This window comes from Colobus angolensis, unplaced genomic scaffold (assembly GCF_000951035.1).
Source record: "Colobus angolensis palliatus isolate OR3802 unplaced genomic scaffold, Cang.pa_1.0 Scaffold86, whole genome shotgun sequence".
NCBI classification, from domain to species: Eukaryota; Metazoa; Chordata; class Mammalia; order Primates; family Cercopithecidae; genus Colobus; species Colobus angolensis.
Window position 1 is genome coordinate 8134126 of NW_012122487.1, and position 26497 is coordinate 8160622.

General features: G+C 39.5%; 1 protein-coding gene across 1 annotated transcript in view; it reads left to right on the forward strand.

Moving 5' to 3' along the window:
* The window catches only part of FREM1 (FRAS1 related extracellular matrix 1), a 168759-nt gene that overhangs the window by 48144 nt on the left and 94118 nt on the right, over positions 1-26497 (forward strand). Inside the window, exons 7-11 of the mRNA XM_011930392.1 lie at positions 4022-4345; positions 6886-6994; positions 9533-9664; positions 12972-13316; positions 14044-14186. Of these exons, the coding sequence (XP_011785782.1) occupies positions 4022-4345; positions 6886-6994; positions 9533-9664; positions 12972-13316; positions 14044-14186 (1053 nt within the window). The remainder of the gene's footprint in view (positions 1-4021; positions 4346-6885; positions 6995-9532; positions 9665-12971; positions 13317-14043; positions 14187-26497) is intronic.

The window sequence follows — 26497 nt, forward strand, 5'->3', positions numbered from 1 at the left end:
AGCAAGATAAGAAGAAAATAACTACAGCTTTCTTTCTACTATTTTTACATACACACACATGTGCACGAGTGCATGCCAGAGTTGGTTTTGTTTTATGGAATCACATTTATACTACATGTGAAGTTTTATATCTTGTTCTTTTGTTATTTTTGTGGTTGTACAGTCAATTCTCATCAAGTGACCAAACGACCCTTCATTCATAATGTCTTCTAGATTTTTAAAGGTCTTCTTCCTTACATTTGCCTTTTTAATCTATCTGAAATAAAATTTTATTGTATGGTGAAATACAAGGAACAGTTTTTTCCAAATAGCCCAAATTTTCAACACTATTCATTGAACAATTAACTTGTTTCCCAATTGATTTTAGATGATCTTCTGTTGTATAGAAGGATATAACATATACAATTTGAAGGCTAGCTCTTTTATTTCTTAGATTTGCCTACTTATTCTTTGTCAGTCTCATATTATTCTAAACGTAACAGGCCTGTAATTATCTTACAAGCAAGTTCTTCCTTATCACTTATCTTCAAAATTTTCATAGTCATTCTCACCTAGACTTAGTTCCAAATAACTATAATTAAATCGTTTATGTTAGTTTCAAAAAAAAAGCCCCTAAGGATTTTTATCAGTATCCAGTTAGAGCTATAAATTATTTGGGGAAAATTAGAATAATGGAACATTTACCATATTGAATCTTTTCATCCAGAAATGAAGTATCTCACTTCATTTGGACAAAGGTTCTTTTATATGTTTCTGTAAAGTTCATAGTTTCCTTCACATAAGTTGAGCATACTTATTAAGTCCAGTCCTAGGCACTTTGTTTTTGTGAACCTATTGTGAATAGAATATTTTTCTCCCATTATATCTTCTCATTGGTTATTGATGACAAACAGAAAAGCTATTTTTGGAATAATTTTCTTTTATCTGGCTTCTTTCCTGAATTCAATTATTTTAAGAAATTCTCAATTATTTGGGCTTTTAAAGACCATAATTATATCTTTCACTAATGATGATAATTTTGTTCTTTCTTTTTCTGTAATTATTATTCTTATTTTTGCTCTATTCCCCACTGGTTTGAGAAGAACAATATGAAATATAATGTTATTTATAAGAATCTTTGTCTTATATTTTTTACTAATATCAACTGCCCACATTGAATTCATCTTTGAAATTATGTGGTCTCTCTGCTTTCTCCATTAATGATCAATTTGTATTACCCTTTTCTTTTTCATCTTCCTATGTAATTTTATTTTAAGTGCTTTTCTTGTAAGGTACATATAATTGGACATTTTTATTGAATTCCAGAATATTTGTCTTGAATAAGGCAATATAAACTTTATATTTGTGGGAGTAACAGATACACTTTTTTCTCTCATGTTTTATGCTTTCTTGTGAATTAAAAAAATTTGTCTTGCAAAATAGATCACATTTTCTTTGCCTTTATCTTTATTTATTTGACAATTCCTTATCACACTTTATGTTTTATTTGGATTTAATTCTAAACTTAAAAATATTCTTAAGCCTATATTTGTAATATATACAGTCAAAAAGTGAAGTGAGCTCTCTTGGCTCCTTCCTATGTATGATGATAATGGATCCAAGTGATCCTTTCTCGTGGCAATTGCTTTGTTTATATAATTTGCAATTTCAGTTCTAGCATATGATTGTTATACTTTATTATAAGCAGTAAGCTCTTTCATCATTTGTATCCACTTTATTAACATGTTTGAAATAACGTACTTATTTAGACTTAACTCTAGACTCAATTGGTCTTAGCGTGAAGCACCAGTCCTTCTAAATCACAATTTACCCCTCTTGAGTTTTCTAATTATGCATCTTCAAATAATATTTTTTCCCAGTAACATATGAAGAGTAGATACTCTAAACCCTAGGACATCTCAGTATATCGTTTACCTGCCTTCATCAACCATGCAGTGGGAAGGGAGGGGGTTGATTGTCTTCTCCTCTGTTCCTCTCTTGCAATTCTCTCTTCTCTGTGCATTGCTGGTTAGTTTCTTAATTTTCAGGCTGGTGGCAGGGGTGGTTTCAGGGAATGGGAGAGAGGGATCTTATTCGATCAGGCACTGACGACATATGATTTCATGCTGTCTGAGCCTGGTAGATGTCTCAAGCTGCATCTTTGTCTTAGGGACAAATTCATGGTTTCTCTGGAGAGCCCCATTGGTCTATCACTCATCACTCTCTTAAGAGGATGTATTTCTAGCCTGAGTGATCACTTGTCATTTCTCCTGCAGCTCCTAGCATTTTCTTACTGGATTTTTGTCCTCTCAAGAGTACTCTCTGATGTTCAGGATCCAGAAGACCTCAGACCAGCCCTCTGCCCACTTGGCCCATATCTGGGAACATTTACGTGTCCCTTGCTGCCACAAACAAGAACAAACTGATTCTGGCACAGCCATAATTATTTTTCTGCTTCCAGCCACTTAACTTCCTCAGATATGAGCCCTGTATCAGCTCTCTGTGTGTGTTTCAACTGCAAGAAACACATTTTAAGGGACAGGAGATATGGCATTGCTCTGCTTTTCCTGCTCCATGCCAACATGTGGTGTTAGAGGTCAGGAAAGTGACTGAACACAACACAGCAAAGCACTCCTCTCTCCTAATGAATCTTTTTCTTACCTTTCTCAATCTTTTTATATTCTTATGTGGGCAAGAAAGTTCTGGAGTCTGGAACTAGTTCCAGACAACTTGCTGTGTAAATTCTGCATATTTTACTACCTGTCTTACATTCAGTTGCAAATCTAATATCTTTTATTGGAATTTTAGCATTCTGTTATACACAGATTACAACTCCTAGCCCAATGGCTAGTGTTTAGCAGTATGGGACTAATGCTGAGAGCCTGGTTCTCTCAGCAATGGGATAGATCAAATCCTATGAGAACTAGCATCTATTGCTATGAGGATTCTTTTCTTTTCTTTACGAAGTCTCACTCTCTTGCTCAGGCTGAAATGCTGTGGCGTGATCATAGCTCACCATAATTTCAGTCCCCTGGGCTTAAGTGATCTTCCTGCTTCAGTCAATTGAGTAATTGACTATAGGTGTGCACTACCATGCCTGACTAATTTTATTATTTTTACTTTTTTTGTAGAGATAGAGTCTCGCTCTGTTGCCCAGGCTGGTCTCAAACTCCTGGCATCAAGCAATCCTCCTGCCTCGGCCTCCCAGAATGCTGGGATTGCAGGCAAGAGCTGCCACACCTCGCCCTGTGAGGATTCTTTCTGCCCATAGCACTTGTTGAACTCTTAGATCTTGTGGCACAGTTTCATGGTTTCTTTGGAGAGTCTCTTGATCATAGTGCTCTCGTTTTGGAGGATGCATGCCTAGCCTCAGTGCTTACTTGCAATCCCCAATGCCCAACCCTTGCTTGGAGATCCAGGGTCTTAACTAACCAGACAACCAAGTAACTATTCTTCATTTGCATGAGAACCAAATCATAAAGACATATTTCCTTCATCCTTCTCCTGTCCCCTTTAAAACTACATGACAGGAGGTGAGGCAGGTGACTGAAGAAGGTTGTTGATGGGTGCCAGACTGCTAAGTGCCTACTCTGGCTATTTCATTTGTCCTCACTTGATACTTGGGAGCCTAGTATTAATATTTTCATTTACACCTGGAAAGAAAATGAGAATGAAGAGTTAAGTAACTTGTGTAAAGTCACACAAATTAAAAGTGTTGGAGATAGAATGATAAACACAATTCCTTCTGATGCCAAAGTAGGTGCTCCCTTCTTCACCTGGCTGCATGTAAGAGTCACCAGGGAGCTCGAGAAATACTGGTTTTCTGGTCCCCTTTTTGGAACAATTAAACAAGAACCTCTGGAGACAGATCCTAGGTACCAGCGTGTGTTTAAAGCTCCCCAGGTGATTCCAATATGCACCCAGCTTCAGGTCACCGCTAGATGCTAGGCTGTGGCTGTATTAAATATTAGGCTATTAGCCCTGTATTACATCACCTCATTCATATTATTTCCTCCTTTATATTTTCTCTGTCCTTCAAAAGTCAGAGAGTGCGTGGCTGCCTGTCTATATCCGAGCTGGAATTCCGAATCAGATTCCAAAGGCTGCATTCATGGCCATGTTTATTCTGGAAGTGGATCAGTTCATCCTGACCTCCTTGACTACATCAGTTCTGGACTGTGAAGAAGATGAGACCCCTAAACACTTGCTGGTGTTCAACATTACTAAAGCCCCGCTCCAGGGCTATGTGACTCACCTGTTGGATCACACCAGACCAATCTCCTCATTCACCTGGAAAGATCTCAGTGACATGCAGATCGCCTATCAGCCACCAAACTGCAGTCATTCTGAGAGGAGACATGATGAGGTAAGAAGGAGAGACAAAACTTTCAGCCTAGAGAAGTCACAGGGTTATTTAAGAACCCCCTACCCTAAACCCTCAGGTTCCTTTGTACCTTCATTGCCTCAGAAAAGAATCAATCACTGTAAATCAGGGTGCAAACCAACTGCCCAGAGGAGCCAGGCAGGCGGGGTCAATGAGCAAACCCCACTGAGGGGCACTGTGGCAAACTGAAGAAAGAGCCAGCCCCTCAGGAAGCAGCTGCCACTCAGCTCGCGCCCACCGCTGCCCTGCAAGGATACAGGTGTGCCCATTGTTGCTGTAGCACTGATGTGGCAAGAGAAATGGGAAAATGATGCTTTTTTGGTAAAATGCTTAAATTCTTGAATATAGAAAACAGTTAAAAATTGTAGTGAAACGTATTGTGTTAGCTACCAAATGTTTCTGAGGGCCACATTTGACCCAGGGCTCACCAGCTTGAAAACTGCGGCAGCCGTTGACAGCCTTCCTGAATCACAAAGACCATTGAAGTTAGAGATGACTTTTGTATACAATTCTTTTATTTTTAACAAAATTTTTTTTGGTGTGTTTCTTTATTTTAATTTTAAGTTCTGGGGTACATGTGCAGAATTGCAGGTGTGTTACATAAGTAAACATGTCCATGGTGGTTTGGTGTACCGATCAACCCATCACCCACGTAGTAAGCCCAGCATGCATTAGCTATTTTTTCTAATGTTCTCTCTCTCTCCACCCCTGACCCCGACAGGCCTTACTGTGTGTTGTTCCCCCAAAATATGGAACATTTCATGAATTTATGTGTCATCCTTGTGCAAGGGCTATGCTAATCTTCTCTGTATCATTCCAATTTTAGTATATGTGCTGCCAAGGTGAGCACACAATTCTTTTATTAATAAATTCTTTTATATATTTTTTTGTGAGAGCTTTTTATGGGAATCCTTAATTTTAATTAATAACACAGACTCAGGACAGGACATTCCATAGTCTTATTTGATAACTAATTTCACAATGAAACACTGTCCATCAGGAAGGTCCTACTTCTATCTAAATTCCTTTTCCTGCAGGTTCAACTTCTTTCCTCTGGTTTTGTAGTTAATGGGAGAGGAGGACAGCAGGTTAAAGTCTTCCACATAATAATGCTTCACATGCTTAAAGACCTCCCAGCAACTTGATGCAAACAGGATGGAAATTTTAAATGAGCAGACTGATACAGACTTGAGTTCAGGTTTATTAAGGAAAATAAGTATCCCTGGGGTTACCTCTATTGTAATTGAGGCATTTTCAGCATGTAGCCTCCAGGGGAGACAAAGGACTTCAGGCTATAAATGCTGTGGTTTGCCTTCTGCTTTTATTTCCCCCTCTCATCAGAATCTGTGGCCCCTACATGCCTTCCCTGTTAGGAAGTAATTTCTCATTGCACATTCAGTCTTACTTCGAGCTCACAAGTAGAGCACTACTTTTCTGGCTGCTTCATGTGTGTAGTTTCTGGCATTGTATAATGTACTCTTAAAGCAGAACCTGTGTGAATGTATGATTGTTTTCGTTAGACGGTAACTCACAGTTTTTTCAGTGGAGATCACACAGTTTTCAGGTTGTGTGGACTGGAAGCCCTGGGCCAGGGGCCTAACCGAGTGCATATTTACATTTTACCCCTCCAAAGAAAGACACATCTTGCCCATGTAGTTTCATGTTCAGTCTGTTGCTCTGGCAGCCTTGAATCAGTTTCTTTTGTCATTCAGTGTTTGCTGATATAGTGCTGTTTGATTATTTCTCTTATCCTCTCCCATGGACCACATGTTCTTCAAAAGTAGGGAGTATGCCTTGCATTTCTGTGTTACACCTTATTATTCTCTGGCAACATCTGGTGAATACATACACAGCACATAATAAAGACCAAAACTTGTCACGTAGCCCCTACTTATTAGTCATGAATTTCATGAAAGCAAATAAAGTTGAGATATTTAAAAATATGTCTAGTGAAATAGATATCTCTAGATCAGGGTTTCTTGATAGTAGCAGTACGACAATTGCCATTTTGTATCAGATAATTATTTGTTTGGGAGGTTGCCCTGTGTACAGTAGGATGTTAGTATCCTGGCCTCTACCCACGTGATGACAATAGCATTCTCCCACACACCCACTTCTCAAACCAAAAATGCCTCCAGACATTCCCAAAAGTCCTCTAGGGGGTCAACATCACCCCTAGTTGAAAACCACTTCTCTAGATCCTCCACCTTTGAGAGAGATTTAAGTGACTGAATGTGGGAAGGAGTTGGGTCTCCTGAGCAAGTGCAGAGACATGTCTCCAGCATATTGCCATTTTTAGATTAATAACGTCTTTTATGTAGAAGAAAATTTAAAAATACTGTTAAAGTAAGGAGCAAGATCTAGAACCTGAAAAAGTCAAATCAGGTTGTCTAAAATCAGATGTGGGAACCGCAGAAACCTGAATCCCCGTGTGCCTCTGTGTGTGGCTATACCCCAGAATTAATGCTGTTTTACCCTCTAATGTTTCAGTGTGTGGTTCATTTGCCTCTGTTTGTTTATAGGTAGAATTGGAGGTATACGACTTCTTCTTTGAAAGGAGTGCACCTATGACAGTCCACATCTCCATCAGAACAGCAGACACAAATGCCCCCCGTGTATCCTGGAATACAGGTAAAGCTCAATATGAGGCATAAAGCAACATAGCCCTGAAGGGAATACAAGAAAGATGGGTCAGGAAAGAAAGGTAGTTTTATTCCTATGTCATACATGAGACAACTGAAACCCAGAAAGATGAAGGGCATCGGATTGTAGCTTTTGTTGTTGTTTTTTTATTCCTCCTGGCAGCGTGAGAAATTTAAATCCAGGATTTCTGTGTCCTGCGGCCAAGTTCTTTCTTCTGCTGGAGATAAGACAAAGGGACACTTTTCAACTGAATGAAGCAAAAAAGTGACTGTTTGTGATATTTAGCTGTAGTGGTGTGATATTTAGCTGTAGTGGGACTGAAATCTCCAACTCAGATTGTTACAAGGGACTGGAGAAGGGTTTAGCTTTTGTAATCCATATTTTTATGTTGGGCTGCATGGAAACTGAAAAAGATAAATAAGAGCTTTAACTCCTTTAAAATATGGCTTTCTATGCCATATTTAATTCTGAGTGGACTTATGTGATGTATATATGTTCACCAGATGTAAATGTGGAATGTAAATGGAAATCTTTTCCTTTCTCACTGATCCCATCAATACCATTTGAAACATACTTAAAAGCAGTGATGGTAGACTGTATTAGGGGAAAAATGTATCTGATTTAAATCCTCAGGTGGCAGCTTAAACAAGCTGCCTTGTGTGTGTACACATAGGTATGTGTTTGTATGTATGTGAGTTTCAGTAGAGATAGAGAACATCAGGTGAGCAGCCTTGATTTATAATTCTGGCTCTACATCCTATTTGATCTCTGTCAGGGGGGTAATGAGAGAAAAGACGGAATCAGTAACCTAAAGTTTAGGAATAGTCACATGTTGCGTGGACTCCTGCTTGAGTATAGAGATGGAATTGTCTGTACGTGTATGTGTGATTGGTGACACCCAGGTTTGTTCAATGTCATTTTGGCTGCTTTAAACATCAGAATCCTTTTTAAAATAAACATTTGTTTACTAGGAACTTGATCTGTTCCATTGTTGAAATTTGGAGAATATATTACATTTAAAATTATTTATTATTTCACCATGAAGATATAACCAATGTTAATATTTTGCTGTATATATTTCTAGGCTTCTTGATTGTTCCTCTGCTGTGCTCCGTGATGCCTTGTCCTGTGCACTCCTGGCTTCCAAACCCTTATTGTATTGCCAGTCACAGAGATTCTTCTTATGCACCCCTCCCCCTCCCTCCCTTCCTTCCTTCCTTCCTTCCTTTTCTTTCTCCCTTTCCTTTATATATGTATTAACCCAATTTCCCTAGAAAACAGACCCTGAGGCAGATCAGATGTACTAACCCTATACTGAAAGCAAGAGTAAGGGGAGAAGCAAATAAAAAGGTGGCATAGCTGAGCTGGTCACAGTTTTACAGTAAGATAAAGCAGATCGGTCTGTAGTGTTGATGTCTCCAGGGAGAAGATGCAACCACTGTGTCTAGGAAGAGTTGGAAGTGGGGTGGGGAAAAGGTCAACAATCTATTAATGGTCAGTTCTTTCCCATTTCCTGTCTTTAATGACTTAAAGTTTACTTCAGTGGCTGTTAACTCCCCACATGCCCAGAGGGTGTTATCTGGCCCTTCTTAGCAGCCATAGAACATATTCCCTGGGTCCCCTGGTGCAGGGCCTGATAAGCCACAAGGTTGGTCCTGCCGCCACCAGAGGGCAGTGGAGGTAGCTGGCTGCATCAGAAGATGAGGCAGTGGTGGCAGGAGGGCTTTACAATTTTGGAAACTGGGAATCCTCATGGGGCGGCTGCAACTAGAGAACAGTCAGTTGGTCGAGGCCGGAGTGGTGGGTGAAGCTGACAGATGTGAGAGAAGCATAAGATAGGTCCAGCAGCGTGCTACCTTGCAATTCGACCAGCTTACTCTGCTCCCTTTCAGGATTCTCTGTAATCTGTTGTAATATTGGAGTCAATAGTACTAAAAATAAAAATAGTACTAAAAATAAAAGCTACATTCCAGTTTCTTGAAAAGCTTTTAAAGATGCAATATTCAGATGGTTTCATGAGTAGAAATTCATTCATCTTTTCTTAAGCAGGCACGTTGGCATGTCACAGAACTTGCCAGTACCCTTTTCTTATCTTTTTTTTTTTTTTAAGTTCTGGGATACGTGTGCTGAACGTGCAGGTTTGTTACCTAGGTGCACATGTGCCATGGTGGTTTGCTACATCTATCAACCTGTCATCTAGGTTTTAAGCTCCACATGCATTAGGTATTTATCCTAATGCTCTCCCCTTTCCCCCATACCCCAGAACAGGTCCCAGTGTGTGATGTTCCCCTCCCTGTGTTCATGTGTTCTCATTGTTCAGCTCTCACTTGTGAGTGAGAACATGTGGTGTTTGGTTTACTGTTCCCGTGTTAGTTTGCTGAGGATGATGGTTTCCAGCTTCATCCATGTCCCTGCAAAGGACATGAACTCACTATTTTTTACACTGCATAGTATTCCATGGTCCAATGTGCACATTTTCTTTATCCAGTCTATCATGCCAAAACCCTTTTCTCCTTTCTTTCACAGGTCTGAATCTCCTTGAGGGGCAGTCTCGAGCCATCACTTGGGAACAGTTTCAGGTTGTCGACAATGACGACATTGGTGCAGTCCGGCTAGTCACTGTTGGTGGCCTGCAGCATGGATGGCTGACTTTAAGAGGTGAATGATCCAACTTAGTAACCTAGCAAAGAATCCAAAAGTATTTTCTTCAAAAGTACACGTATTTAACAGATATATGTAGCATCTCTTGGGCCCCATTTCTCAATGAAATTGTCAAATGCAGAAGATCTGGAGATCTTGAAACCAGTGACTTTTGTGTTCAAGTGCTCAGATCAATGTCTAACCATTTATGAACAGTACCTTGTGCGTGGCTCATTGTTTAAACCTCAGTTTTGCTTTCTGGATGCCATGCAGGACTCCTTCTAAGTATACTCCTTAACTAGTTATTTTTTTCCCAGTTGGAGGACAAAATATTTTTTTATTTCTCTGCTTCAAAGAAGTATTTTGAAAAATTAGGGCAAGTGCAGTGGCTCATGCCTGTAATCCCCACATTTTGGGAGACTGAGGCAGATGGATCACCTGAGGTCAGGAGTTCGAGACCAGCCTGACTAATATGGTAAGACCCCGTCTCTACTAAAAATACAAAAATTGGCCAGGCATGGTGGTAGGCGCCTGTAGTCCCAGCTACTTGGGAGGCTGAGACAGGAGAATTGCTTGAACCTGGGCAGCAGAGGTTGCAGTGAGCCAAGATCATGCCGCTGCACTCCAGCCTGAGTGACAAAGCAAGATTCCATCTCAAAAAAAAAAAAAAGAAAGAAAAGAAAAATTAATGCTTAATTAATACTTCAGTAATAATGATGTTATGTTATTAATAGTAGTTGTCATGATTTAAAAGAAATAAATTTATAATTCTATGGGATGATAGTTAACAAGGTAATATTTATACTTTATGATAAAATAAGTCATTCCTTATAATGAGCTCAGAGGATTTAATTCAGTTATCTTCTTAGTTTCCCTAACTGTAAAGCAGAAAGATAACTCTCAGGGAAAGTGATCAGGGAATTGTGGAATCAAAAACAAAATAATAAATGTGTGATAAAGCCTATTGCTTAATCCCAGGACAGTGGGAGGCCAGTTTAAATCTGGGTATACCAGACAGGTTGGGTGTTCAGTTGTACGTAAGAGAAATCCAAGTGTAGTGGCTTGAAAATTAGTTATTTTCTTCATGTCTTTGAGGCTGGAAGACACAGAATGAACAATGAAAGAAGTCATGGCATCTAAGTTTGCTCTATTTAACAAGTTTTCCTAGGAGCACAATACCACAATTTCCACTTAGATTTCTTTATCAAACTACGTCACATACAACTCAGTGCAAGCGAGTTGGGAAGTCTGAGTATTTTTAAATGACCGTATTGCTATGCCAAATACAACTAGGATTCTGGTAGTGAGGAAGAAGCATAAAGTGGCTCTTGGGCAAGAAAGTGTTAAATCGTTTATTCCTCTAAGGTCTTTAACACAGCTACATGGTGTGAAGAGAGTAGTGGGGTGCACCTGCCATTAAGAATTGTAAGTCTCTGGCTGGGCACAGTGGCTCATGCCTGTAATCCCAGCATTTCAGGAGGCTGAGAAGGGCAGATCACTTGAGGTCAGGAGTTCAAGACCAGCCTGGCCAGCATGGTGAAACCCCATCTCTACAAAAACACAAAATAGCCCGGTGTGGTGGTGTGTGCCTGAGTCCCAGCTACTCGGGAGGCTGAGGCAAGAGAATCATTTGAACCCAGGAGGTGGAGGTTGCAATGAGCCAAGATCGCGCCACTGCACTCCAACCTGGGAGACAGAGGGAGACTCTGTCTCAAAAACAAAACAAAACAAAACAAAACAAAACAAAAAAGACAAAAAGAATTGTAAGTCTCTGAAGAAAACAAAGCAATGTTTATTAATACTATGGAGATGAAATGAAGAGTGGGAGACCGTAATGCATTGATGGTCTGGGTTCAGAGGAGATAGAAAATAATATGACCATTTATTAAGCATTTACTTTGTGACAGATACTGTGCAAAGCATTCTGTATACTTTATCTTGTTTATCTCATATCAACTTTATGGTATTAGATACTATTATTATTCCCATTTTACAAATGGGTAACCTGAGACTTAGAACAACTGACTTATCTAAGGTAACACACCTAGAAAATGACAGAATTAGGATTTGAACCCAGTCTGTTAGATATCAGAGCTCTAGCTCTTGGTCTTTGAGCCAGTAATTTTCAAATAGGCTTGATAACACTGGTTGTTGCCTCCCTCCCACCCACCCCTGAATTTCTGATTCAGCAGGTCCAGGGTAAGGCCTGAGAAGTTACATTTCTAAAACTTTCTAGGTGGTACTGAGGCTTTCTAGATGGTATTGAGACCACTCCTCTAAGAACTGCTGCCATGTAGGATGGTAGCAATTAGCTGAAGAATAAGCAACACTTACTGTAGGCTTACTGTTGCTCAAGTTCTCTCATTCTCGCTGTGGATTATGAGGTAAGTATTTGTATTAGTAAGGGTTCACTAGAGAAATTAAGCCAACAGAATGTCTATCTATGTATCTATGTATATATCTATCTACCTACCTGCCTACCTACCTACCTATCTATGAGGTGATTTATTATGGGAATTGGCTTATGTAATTGTGGAGGCTGAGAGATTCCATGTTAGGCTGTTGGAGAACCAGGAAAGCCCATGAAGTCATGGGTATTAGTCTGAAGGCCCGAGAACCAGGGAAGCTGATGGTGTAACTCCCAGTCCAAAGCCAAAGGCTTAAGAAGCTGGGCAAGGGGAGTGGAGAGGGGTGAGTGTGGTAGGGAAGGTGAAGGGTGGAGGGACAAATGGGGGTGTTAGAGGGTGGCTGGTTTATGTTCCAGAGTTCAAAGGCCCAAGAGTCAGGAGCTCCAGTGTCAGAGGGAAGCAGATGGAAGGAAGTCTCAGCTCCAGAAGAGAGAGAACATTCCCCTTTCCTCTTCCTTTTTGTTCTACTCAGTCCCTCAATGGATTGGAGATGCCTGTCCACAATGATGAGCATGATCTTTTCTCAGTCTCCTGATTCAAATGCTGATCACTTCAAGAAACACCCTCTTCACAGAACCACCCAGCAATAATATTTTACCAGTTGTCTGGGCATTCCTTAGCCCAGTCAAGTTGATGGAAAAAGTTAAAACCCTCACAGTAGTATTATCCATGTTTTATAGATAAGTTTTATAAGTTAAATACCTTGCTCAAATCTGCACAACTGATGAATGTTGGAGCCAGCATTCAAAACTAGATGTGTTGTCCCAGAACCCACTAACAATCTGTAGTTTTTCCAGGTGAGGGAAATGCAGGCTGCACACTTTCCTTAGCAGCCTCTATTGTATTGATGCTTTCCCCACGGCTGCTGCTTCTGCACTCCCTCGCTCAATCTGCTCCATCTCTGCTCTCTCCCTCAGGGGGGAAAGGATTTCTCTTCACTGTGGCTGATCTCCAGGCTGGAGTTGTTCGCTATCATCATGATGACAGCGATTCCACCAAAGACTTCGTGGTCTTCCGGATATTTGATGGCCATCACAGCATCCGTCACAAATTCCCCATCAACATCTTGCCCAAAGATGATAGTCCCCCATTCCTCATAACCAATGTTGTGATTGAACTGGAGGAGGGGCAGACTATTCTGATCCAGGGATCCATGCTGCGAGCTTCAGATGTGGATGCCAGTGATGACTACATCTTCTTCAATATCACGAAACCTCCACAAGCTGGAGAGATCATGAAGAAACCAGGGCCAGGACTGATAGGTAAGTTCTGGGTAGTTAAGATCATTTGAATGGAATTCACTCTTATGTGGAGAACCTTCTGTGCATCCTTCTGGGTTTGCTGACATTGTGTCAGAATTTGTGCTAAGGTGAACATCAATTTTCTGAAGTAAGATAGTATTTTTATTCCCATTTTAATAATGAGGAAGCCTGAGATTTAGGAAAGTTAATTTGGTCTATCCAAGGTTGTGCATCTATAGATTTCCAGAGCTGAGCCTCAAAGTAACCACTACTGTATGAAAAATTAAGTCAGCCACACAAGGTGATAGAACAAATTAGTCTAAAAGGAGATTTTTGGAATATTCTAGATTATTGATAATTTCATGAATAACATTTGTTTACATTTTGTTGGAATCATTTTGTAACTACTTCTTAAAGTGGGTAGATCCAGAGTTTGACAAAATAGGGATCAAGTAAGTAGTTAGTGTTACTTTGTATATTTGAAATAAGAGTAAGTTTCTTGAAAATATTTTTCTAATGCTAATTTTTCCATATATCAAGATAGATGTAGCAACTTTAGTTTTCCTGCTCTATTATTTATTATTTTTCTGCTTTATTATTTATCTTTGATGAAAACATTTAATGCAGATTCCTTGGGGACATATAATATACTAGACAGATAAGACTTTTGAAGTTAAGTCCAATATCATTGTCCCTCGATATTTGATAGGCTTGTACAAAAGTATGTGGTGTTTTATGGACCCAATAGGCTATCCTGTCCCTGGCTTCCTTCAGAGGGATTTGTTTAATGGAATCATTTATTATCGTCACTTTGGTGGAGAAATCTTTGAAGATTCTTTTCAATTTGTCCTGTGGGACAGCCATGAACCTCCAAATCTTTCAGTGCCACAGGTAAGAGACCGTTTCTGAACACTTTCCCAAAGTCTTGTACACAGGTATCAATTCTAGGAGATGTGGTTAGAAACCACATGAGAACAGGTTTCAAGGTTTAAAAATTGAAAAACAATCGATTAAACAAAATTAAGCAGATTTCTTTGTAATAGGACTACTCAAATGTTTCCTTTTTGAAAGAGTTTTATATATATGTATGTATTCAGTGTTTCCAGGTCATTGAACTATGGGACCCTTTTATGTAGAGCAGCTCACAAAATTTGCTTGTCTCCAGACACTCAAGAAAACATTTATTCTATATGTGGTGATTAAATTATAGGCTCCAGAGTGAGGCTGCCTGAGTTTCCCTCTTGATCTTGACACTGACTGACTGGTCAGCCCATGCCCCAGTTTCCTCGTCTGTAAAACCGATAATAATAGAACCTTCCTTTAGAGTTATTGTGAAGGTGAGATGATACATATGAAGTACTGAGAACATTTTGGTACATGGGAAACACTCAATAAATACATTAGCTATTATTTATTGTTGTCTTTAAAGATCTAAGAGTCTCTTACTACCACTAGAGGATATAATTTAAATGTGTAGAATGTAGAAATAAGTTTAAGCAAACATTGCCATATAGAAATTACAGGAAGTGGAGTCAGGGTAGTGTCTAGACAACTATAATAGACTCCTTGAAAGGAGAGGCTGGTTGATAATAGAGATTTTAAAAAAGGACAGCTGAAATTAAGTAATCACCTACTGATATGGTTTGGCTGTGTCCCCACCCAAATCTCATCTTGAATTGTGACTCCCACAATTCCCACGTGTCAGAGGAGGAACCTGTGGGAGGTAATTGAATCATGGGGGCGGGTTTTCTTGTGCTGTTCTGGTGATAGTGAGTAAGTCTCACGAGATCTGATGGTTTTAAAAACAGGCGTTCCCCCCTGTGCAAACGTGCTTTCGCTCTCTGTCTTTGCCTGCTGTCGTCCATGTAAGATGTGACTTGATCCCTTTTGCTGTGATTGTGAGACCTCCCCAGCCATGTGGAACTATACGTCCATTAAATCTCTTTCTTTTGTAAATTGCCCGGTCTCGGGTATGTCTTTGTCAGCGGTGTGAGAACAGGCTAATACACCTACTATGTACAGTACTTTTTGCTAGGCATTTTGTACCTGTTATCTTGGAAGATAGCCTGTATATGGATCCAAGCAAATCTCCAACCTGTTCTAGAATGACTGCTTAAAGCAAGTGTCCTATTTGTCACATAATGCCTTCCCATAATGTCACAGACACTGACATTAGCTAATGCATAGATGATTGACCTATTCATCTGTGGCTAAGAAGAGTGTAACAGAAGGAGATGATCAGAAAGAATGATTCCAGAGAGTTCAGAAATGGAAGGCAGTAGGTGATCCCTATTAAGAAGGAATAGAAAATGAATGAGAAAACTCGGTTCATCTGCTCTTTGACTAACAGGTCAATTCCTTTTCAAATAACACCTCCCACTTTTTATCAATGTATTATATGTCATTTCTAGATTAAATTTTTCCTTGAAACCTTAGTTGATTTAATAGTTCAAAATGGTAACAGTTAATAGGATTTACTTCTAGATCTTCTATGTATCCAATCTGAGTTATGTTTCTGAGTAGGATACCATATCACTTTTAGCAGCCTAGGGACCTTTTTAAAAATGAAAATTTCAGAAGTTCTTTTTTATTCTTTTGTTGTTATATATTTTATAAATCATGTTCTTCATATACACAAATATAGATGTCAGATTTCTCTGTAATGAAAACTTTAGTGCAACATAATTATTTCTGAATCTGGGCAAATTGGTCAAACTAAACTAGATCTAGTTACAAGTTTATTCCCTGTGATGGATAGGTTTCTAAAGATGCTTATCATGTTTTTCTCTGCTTTCATCTTCTTAATTTATGTCAGAAGGAGAAAGAGATTGGGGCAGAGGGAGATCTACAAATTTGCTGTCTTCATTAGCCTGTATCTTTGGCCCCTAAATATTTATCCAGTTCAGACTTGTGTCCTACCTCTCTACCTGACATCTTTACGTGTATGTATCATCAGCATTTTAAATTCATTATGACCAAAATACATTTAGCATGTGTCCCTAAAAACTTGCACAAAATAACTAGCTGGAATCTCTGAAGTCATCCCTGACTCCTTTCTCTAATGTCAGCACAACCAATCAGTCAGCAGGTTTACTAAATCTGCTTGATGAGTTTCTCTGCTCTATCTCTACTTCCCCACCTCTTTGCCATTGCTTCAGCTCAACCTTCATCTTTTCTGGACTAGATTATCCTCAGAACCCCTCCCGTGGCCTTTTACAAATAGAGGTGATTAACCAAATCCTTATAGTTGCGATGAATTAAAGCTCATTAATATAATAGCAGTATTCTTAGTGAAATTAATCTAGCATCTGTTTTTCCCATTCTCCCTCTTCTGATTGGTGGTAGCTTTGTGTTAGTTCCTCTCCAGACTATGGACTTGCTCTCAGCTCTAACATCACCTGTTCCAAGAATCCTCTGACAACCCCATTCCACAAACCCTCAAGCTGGATCAGCTTGTCCTTTTATATGCTCTGGCATCTGTTTACACATATCTTTGTTGTTGAACTTTCTATAAAGTAAGACCACAATTTCTTTTATTGGATCAACTCTGATCTCCTTGATAGCAGGGACCCGGAATTATTCATTTCAATGTTTCTAGATCTAGGTATCTGACTCAGTGTAGACCCTGACGAACTGCTTATTGATCACAAAATGAGTTCTGGTTCTTTCAACTTTTACTGAAACTGGGAGGAGATAAAACCCAAATATTTGATAGAGACTAGGGAGGGAGTGAGATGGGGAGGTAATAAGTGTAAAGCTTTATTCTTCAGAGTTTCTAGAAATAAGTGTGTGCATGCCAATGAAACAAGTATTGTGTGTGTGTGTGTGTGCTAGCAAGCATTTTTATATTTAAAGTTCCGATATTATCAGTGAAACTCCAATATTTGAGGAGCTCAAATGATTATCTGGTCTATTTGATGTTTACATTCTCAATTTGGACAAGTATCTTGTCATATCCTACAAATAAAAATAGATTTAAAATATTCAACAAAATTAGTAACTTTCAGCTGCTCAACTAGAAGTCCAGATAAGATGATTACTTGATGGTAGCTTTTGTGATCAGAAGATTCCCCATGGTTTTGATTTATTTTGACATAATGGAAGCACAGATGAGCAATGTCAATTCTGTCTACAACAATGGCATTCAGAATACGCAATTTGAAAATGATGAGAATTCCTTTTGAAATTGACACACAAAGCAAAACTAAAATATGGTTAAGCTTTTTCTATGACATAAAAAAGGCTAGAACTTCAGCTCAGCCACCTACAAGCTGTGCTCCCTGAGGCAAATCACTTAACCCCTTTGGAGCTCAGGTTTTTTCTCTGAACATTGGGAATAATAACCATGGCTATTAGTAAAGTGCTATCTGGATCACACAAGAAAGCTAGTAGAACAGTGAGTACACAGTACTTAGTAGGTGCTCAATAAATTAATTCCCTGTCTCTATCCTTTCATGACTGTTGCCAAAGTTTACAGCATATTTATCCATTATGAAGCATTTCAGTAATTAAAAATTAAATCCAGTTATCAAAATAAATACAATGGCAGTCATTTTGCTATTCTCCTGGAGTCAGTGTCATGTTTTTTCCCCCCAGTTACAGTGTTTCACTAATCTACAAAGTTCAGAAATTCTCTGTGGGACCTCCCAGCCATAGTGTGGATCAGTGAGGCTCTACTTAATTGGAAAACTGGATTTAATAAGGAAACAATAGCTATTGTGCCTTCAAAGAGACCATTTTCCATGCTAATTTATTCTCCAATGTGTTCTTTGTGTAAAAAGAATGTACAGCATGCTTTTTTATACTCCTGTAATAATTTTTGGTGGGCACATTTGTGTATGTGTGTGTGTGTGTGTGTGTGTGTGTGTGTGTGTGTGTGTGGTTTTAAGGAGCGGAGAGTTTAATATGCAAGATGGAGAAGAAGGAAGGGAGAAGACAGAAGGAAGAAGCTCCCCTATACAGAGACAGATGGGGAAGTGGCTCCAAAGCTGAAAGAAGAGGTCCTCAGGTGTGGTGGACACCAGCCAGGTATATATGCAGAGGCTGGAGGAGGCGGTGTCTGATTTGCATACGGCTCAGGGAATAGGCTTGACCAGGCATATCATTCACATAGCCCGCAAAAAAGCTGGTCCTCCCACCCTACCTTTTAATATGCAAATGCAGGGCGCAATGATTTCTACACACATGGGGATATGTGGGGGTGGCCATGTTGCCAAGAGCATGTGGGCCAGGGGCAAGAAGGCCAAGAGAATTGCCATGTTGGGTGGACCCAGTTTCTAATAGTCGGCATTTGCATATAAAAGGTTGCCCACCTGGCTCTAAGAGCTGGGGCTTTACAAGAAAATTTTCCGGATATGCTTTAAAAGATGAAAACTACCCAAGGACCCCTTTTCCTCTCTATCTGCCTAAAATAATTTCTTTTTCTTAGTAACTCCTGCCACATTCCTCCCTGTGGCGATATCACACTAACTGCAGTTAGGGGGTTTTGGGCGAAGACTCTTTCTGGCTACTTCCTACTTAAAAGGGGCGTGGAATGGAGAACAGCAGTTAGGGCTCCTCCTGGGGTTGATTTAAGGGTCCTGGGAAGAATGGCATATCCATGTGTGGTTCAGTTTGCAGCACCATTTACAGTTTGATTGCTTTTAGGAGAGAAGAAACAATTTGAGTTATAGTACTGAAAATACAGCGTACAAGCAAGAGAGGGCTTACTTAATAAAGGGGTTAACCAATTCCATGAAGAAGACTGGAATTTCTTAAAGAGGGATTGTAGCCACCCAGGGCTGAAGCCAGCATTTCCCCTGACCCTGTTAATAATTTTGATTTGATTTTTAAGTACCTGTAGATTTTCCTTTCCTTTACTAGGTGTTAATCCAAAAGCAGCAGGTTTCATTTAAAAGTGCATCACTAAACCCAATAAAAAATCCTAGCAGACTTAGTGATAGTAAAACTTTTATGCTTTCTTTTTGTCAGTAACTATTATCCCGGTTATAAGGATAATGATTAAGCAAAATACAACAGCAATGAAAACTCTGTCGGATATTTTAGTTAGAAGGTGCTACCATGTATAACCCTATTGCAAATAGTAGAGTGAGGACAGCAGTTCCCACAAGTGTGGTGTGGTAGATAATTTCCATTTAAAATTTTACTTGCCAAGATATAGAATTCCCCTTTGGGGGTCTATGAAGTTCCTTGCTTTTATTTTCCCAAAGAAAGAAAGCTCAGCGTTATGGGCACCTTACTCACTTTCATTACCTGGCAGAATTTGCAAAGTAATTGCCCAGAACTAGCACATTGATTCACATTTTTACATTACCCATCCTTGTTTTTTTTTTTTTTTGTCAGCTGCAGATCACCACTTGATTCACAGGAATAAGCCAGATTAGTCTAAAATGTAGGCAAGAGGTTTAAAAACAATGAGACTAGGATTTAATGACAAATGTATGATAAGCTTTGGAGCAAAATTTTTCTCTTCAGTCCTCATTTTTGGTAAAAAGTAATTATGAATGAACTTTAGTCTTATAGTTGGCCTGATTATTTGCATAAAGTGCAGCAAGAATGGTTATTTTTACATAGGCCTTTTGGATTGGCTTTGATGAAACTCTGTTTCGCAAGGAATTTCAGATAAGACTTTTAAAGCCAAGCCCAGCCATGGGTTTGTATCCTCTAATACCTGTGAGTTGGGTGATCCTTTCCTCTTGAGGTCCCAAGATACACTCAGAGCTTCCAGACCTATTAGAAAGTGACATTCTTTACTGACCACAGGTCAGGAACCCTGTGTGGGGACTGTACAGACAAGGTAGGAGGCCAGTTCTCCCCAAGGGGCTTTAATTAGCTCTACATGTCAAGCTTGATTCCTTAAAGGGAAACACACCCTTTCAGTCAAAGCCTTGACAAAATAACCAGTTTTCCAATTGTGTCCTGTTGACAAAGAAAAATTGATTCTTACTGCACTGATGCAAACAACTTTATTGCCATAAGAGTACTTATAGATAGTCTACAAATTCTAGAGGAACCAGGCGGAGAAAAATGAACATGCTCCAAATTTTGTTTACAGGCGAATACCTTACTTAATTATTAAAGGCTGTAAATTGTTTAAAATAAGTTTCCTTGACTCTGAAAAACTAAACAAGGATTAGTAGTATTCCAAGCAAAAGTCAAAAAGTTTACTTTAACTTTCTCAGTGCTGTCCACTTACTTAAATTTTGTTTTGCTTGATATTTGTGAACATGTCAGTTTTTTAGGAGTCCCGTAGATTCTTCCTCTATTTCAGTGTTACAATATTCAAAGCTATTAATAACCTGTATTTGAGAACAACTGTTAAAATCCTTAATATAGCTCGATTATAAACCATCTTTTGAGAAGGAACAAAGCAAGACAACAATTGTCTGTGGATGGCAACATTTCCAGGAGAGTTACAGTTAAAAACGTGACTGGGAAAGAAATTTATTTATCTTTGTGGTTTACAATAACTTTACCCTTAATTATGATTGATACCATATACTTAGGCATTAGAATTTTAGAAAACCCGTACAATTTTTGAACATATATTAGTGTTCACCAAAATGTAACTTAAAGAAGATTGGACATCATTTTGGCAATCTCATGTGACTAAACATGTCAAATAATCCTGTTTACCTCTTTTCTGAATGTTTCAGGGGCCTCTGAACCATCCAAAAAGCCAGGCATCAGGAAGGATAATTTCCAGATTGCCATAAATTATGTTGCCAAAATGGTGACTCAAAAGGCAAAAACATTTTATTAGTCTTTACTATGACAAGAAAATTCTGTTTAAAGCTAAATTTTACCCTTGCATTAGTTTATTTTCAAATGAAAACTTATGGATTATTCCATTTTATCTTAATCAATTTAACCATGAGGTGAAATTTTTACAACCTTTTATAACCCTTTTACTAAAGGGCAGAGTAGTGTCTTAAGAGTTCCTTACTGTGCTTTTATTTCAATGGTTAATTTATGAAAAGACCATATAGATACCATGGGAGAAGATGGTGTAGTGCTTCTACTATGCATTTCATTTCGAGGCAAACCAAAGCCAATTGGCTTATTTTGTAATCAGCCCATCCCTAATGGGAGTCTCATCTCTCGGTGTGGGTTGGGATGTTGCCTTAAATTCCAGGTGGCTAAGAGCATGCTTGTCTGATTTATAACTACTATTAGCCATCCCTTACAGTGTATTTTCTACCTAGTTATTACCAAAGCTCTCTCATAATGTGAAGTAATTTCTGATACTCCCAAAACTCAAACCATCAGATAACACAATGCAAAACAGAACAGAGCCTTTGATTTTGAGAGGGATAATTTCCTTTTAATTCCTGGGGTTTTATGAGGAAAACAGAGGTTTGTTTTTGTTTATTTATTTGTTTATTTTTTCCCAAAACAGGGTCTGTGGCACCTCCTCTGTTTTTCTCAAGGAGTCCCATGCTACCAGAAGTTATCTTAGAGCCTTTCAGGCATGCATTAAGAGTGATAAGACAAAAAATGAAGAAAAATAATTCAGTTGACTGAGAAGAAAAGAGCCTTTTTTCAGAAAAGCAACATCCGAAATAAAGAAAAACATAAAGGCCTTTTAAATATACCTATAACTTGAATATCCACTCTTAATTAAGCTGAGCACTCTTTAAGAAAATCCTTTTAAATCCCTTGTTACTTGACTTTAGTTACACCAAGCAGTTAAGATTTTCAGCTTTTGAACTTTACAAAAAAGTAACCTCGCAGATGAAATCAATGAGCCTTAATTAGGTTATGACTTAACCATGAGTGTGCAAGGTATTTTCAAAGGAGTGATAGGCAGCTTTTGAAACTGCCATTGCAAAATTGTGACTGAGACAGTGAAAGAGATCCGACCCAAACAACTCCGTTTTTTTTTCAGCCCCTAGGCTGTCCTTGACCATCCCTGGGTGCAGGCTGAAGCAGCTTTGGAAGGAGCCTGGTTTACAGTCTGTAGTCTAAAACAAAGATGATAACAGTTGATTCCCAAGATGTACTTCCCTCTTGCCTGGGGAAGACCAAGAAACTAGCCACAAGATTAGAAACCATGGCCCTGGAGCCATGCAGCTGGAGGCTACAAGATTTTGACCCTCCCTAAACCACTCTTAAGATCAGGGCTTAAGATATTTTGCAAACCCTGCCCTTGATAGATCAGCTGGCACCACCCAGAGTGATAAACTGCTTATATGATTTTGTGGCCCTTACCCAGGAACTGACAGCACAAGAAGACAGCCACCACTGTAAAATGGCAGAGACTGAAACAAAATATTGCCACGTGGTTACAGATTATGTTCCTAAGGACATGAAGCAAGATGGAGGCCTGTAGCCAAGTTTGTTACTGACCGTTCTGCTGGGCTGGCTTGAACAGCAGACCTATGGGGTCCTGGGCCTGCATCCTAACCTAAGATACCTTTTCTTTGGTAGAACTGTATAGAAAGACACGCAAAGCACACAAGATTGTTTACAGCTTAAGACCAACCTTACAAATCCTTTTTTATTAATTATACATTTACGGAGAACATAAACAGTGATCCTTATTATCCCTTGTTCTGGTTTGCACAGGGAGAGAAGCCAAAAGCCCAACTGGTAAGACATTTTTACCCTTTTGTCAGCATATTAGGCTTCTGGGTTTCCTTCCCCCTAGCTCAACTCTACATCAAGTGTTTTAAGGTTTGGAAAATTAATTTTTCCCAGGTTGGAAGAACATGGTAAAAGAGATAGAAGCCATTTTAAACTACAAAAGAAGGAAAAACATCGTAGAAAGGAATTCAATTAGGGTTGTTAAGAGGTATTGCCTCTCTTCCTATTGGGAATTGTGTTTCCTTTATTTCTTTGCCTTCCCTCTATTTTCTTTTCCCTTTTGGCCTACTGTAGGAGACATATTGCTTATCTCCAAAATTCTCTTCTGCTTACAGAGCTGCCAGTTTTAGCTGCAGTGAGGGTTTGCTAACTCTGTGTAAGGTCAAATACTTAAGTTAAATTTTAGAAAGCTTCTATATACCTATTAGGGTCGTTAGAAAATCGGCCTAAGTCTCCCTTTACTTGCCTAAGATCCTGCAATGAGAAGGGAACTTGAAGGGGCCCCACATAAAGAGGCCCCTCAGATGACTTCCCTGAAAGTTACTTTTTTAATTTTAGAAAACTGTTTTCCCTGGGCCTGCCTGATATGGCTGCAAAAGAAAATAAGCCACTTTTTCTTCAAAGTTCCAAGGTCGAAGGAGTCCCAGTGCTTCAAAATACACTCTAGGGGAGTGCATGTTGAAGACAATCTGTTACTCATCTGGAAAGAGAAGTGAGAATAAAAGCATCCTTTTAGTCTCCTTCCTTTTGGTATGTGATCCAGGATGGAGATGAAAACAGTAGAGGGAGTCCCCCCAACTATTTTCTGTCCCTCACTCCTGGATTCCTAGCACCCGCTTAAATGTGCTGCACGTGACTGCAGGCGTGACCCTCCAAGCCATGGCACCAGAGGAACTGAGTGTTGAACCTTAGTCACGCTGTCCCCAAGCAATCAGTTCTCTGCCTTTTATTTCCCTTTGACTTCCTAGACTTGTATGGCCTGTGTGCCTTCCAAAAAATGGATTCCAAGGAAAATGATGTAATTGGGCAAGGCCCCTTTAAGGGAGGGAGCATGCTAGATTGAACTCTATATCCTGCTATTATAGCCCATGCTAAAGCATTTACCCAGAGAAAAATGGTTCTGGTTAACTTCCAGACTTAAAATCCCCTTACTAATTAAGTACTGTCTTAATAGGAGACAAAATAGGTACCTTAAAAGAACGTAGGAACTGAATGGCTGTTTTCCTGCCAGTGGGACAATATCGAGATTAAAATTTGGCTACAGAAGATGTTTTACTCTTAATTGTTAAAAGCAGAAACTTTCCATTCACAGAAGAGGCCTAGAGCCTCATTTCTACTAGGTGGCTTAGAAATACCATGTGCTCGCCAGAGAAGTGGTATTGAGTAACCTCACCATAGGAGAAAAGAAGAAAACCCTGTTCCTAGACCATAAAAATCCTTGCACATTTCACGCAGAGAAAGAGTAAGAGGCTGCAGATAGAGAGGGAAGATGACTTTTGCAACAGGATGGTTGAGGTTCTCTGCCAACACCCAAAATGGGCTGTTGGAGGCTGCATCCGGTCCAGAGGCCTTTGAATCACACCTGGCCAGAAATTCTCAGTTGCCTCAGAACTTTTCCCAGCCTCATGTGACGGCAAGGTCTCCTGTGAAAAGAAGCTACTTCAAGCATGGCCAACAGTCCCAGTACCTGTGGGTAATGGGGAGTTCTGCTCCTTCTTCCTAGCAAGCCTCATATCCGTGACTTGAGTACGGCAGCCGACACTAAGTGTGTGTACTAGGTTGACGGATGCCTGTTGATTTATTTGATTTATTTTAATATAGAGGCAAAGAGTGCTTCGGGATGACAGAACAGATTTTAAGCTTGCTCCCACTCTCACCTCTCCGATGAAGGCTGTACTTCAGATTCCCGGCCAATGCAGCAAAGTGATACGGCTTTGATGAGTGAAGGAACACCAAGGTTCTTGGTCCTCATGCCGGTTTAGATAAAATAACATGGACAGAAGTGGAGTGATTTTAAGGAGTGGAGCATTTAATAGGCAAGAAGGAAGGGAGAAGACAGACGGAAGAAGCTCCCCCATATAGAAACAGAGCGGTGGGGCTCCAAAGCTGAAAGAGGAGGTCTCCCGGTGGGCACATTTTTTTTAACATGCTTGATGATGGCCTAAGTTGATATGTCTTTACATATTTATGCATGTTCAAACAATTATCATTCTGTGGATGAGAAAAGTCCCATTTTAGCAAACTCCATTGAGAAAGAAAGTGTTCTCAACGTACTGAAATTTGATTGTAACAAAAGCATTATTAAACACCCAATCCCAGGCAAACAGTAGAATACTAGTGCTCAAATCATTTGCTGGGCTCTTGCTTGCTGGAGTCCCCCATGTCCCTCCAGCCCGCTTATGGCTACAGACTTACAAGGAATCAAAAATATAAAGTGATAAATCAGTATACAAAATGGCAAAACCTGACCTTGATCCTCATATTCAGGCTCACAATATGATACTCCACCAGCTGGTATCTGACTTTCTTGTGGGAATGGGTTCTTAATCCCTTCTCTGCCCTGATTCTTTGATTTCTGCTACCTTGCTCTTTTGCATCTTCCCTTGAAGCTATCCAGTGCTACTTCTCACCCCCAGAAACTACTTACACTGTTAGTTTTGCCCACCAACTTTCTTCTCTGACTTGTGGTAAATGTGCACCCCCAGTGCTTGTTCTCTCATCTGGTCATGTTTCATTTCTCCCTTCCACTTCACCCATGTGCTTTTGTGTCACCTTCTTCCATTCTTTCCTCATTTTCTAGTCCTCTTTCTGCATCTCTCATCTATCTTTATTTTTATTCTCCCTTTTGGTTCTAATATTACTCTCTCCTGGATTAAGATCTCTTAAGGCTTAAGCTCTATAAAGCTATCTACCAAGTAGAATAGAGTTGGAAATGTTTTTCAAAAGCAAGTTGACTGAGTGAAGCTGTCTTGGTCCATTTTGTACTGCTATAACAGAGTACTACAGACTGGATAATTTATAAACAATAGAAATTTATTTGGCTCATGGTTCTGGAGGCTGGGAGGTCCAAGATCAATGAACTACATCTTGTAAGGGCCTTCTTACGACATCCTGATAGAGTGGGAAACATCATGTTGGTGAGAGAGAGCAAGAGCTCGAACTTGCAGACTCAAGTCCTTTTATAAAGATCACTAACCCATTCATGAGGGTGGAGCCCTCATGACAGTCATGGCAACCAAGATAGAAAGAGTTCATGGGGCAGGCTGTTGTAAAGGCTCATGATGCCAGGCAAAGTACCATTTCTGGACAGAGTAATTAATAGCTTTTCTACAACCAATCATGGATTATTATAAAAAAGAAATGATGAAAGCTGTTTGGTGAGTCCTCCTTACTCTCTAGCATGATACAAACCTCTGAGTGTAGTTTTAAGACTTAAAATCTCAAACGGGACATGTTAACTTTATTCAGTTTGCAAACATTAACAAAGTGCCTCCTACCTACGAAAAAATTGTGCTAGATGTTGTGGAGATACAGAGATGAATGTAATATTGAGCACCTACTATGTGCCAGACATTTTACCTACATATTAAAATTTGATCCTGATAACAACTCTGTGA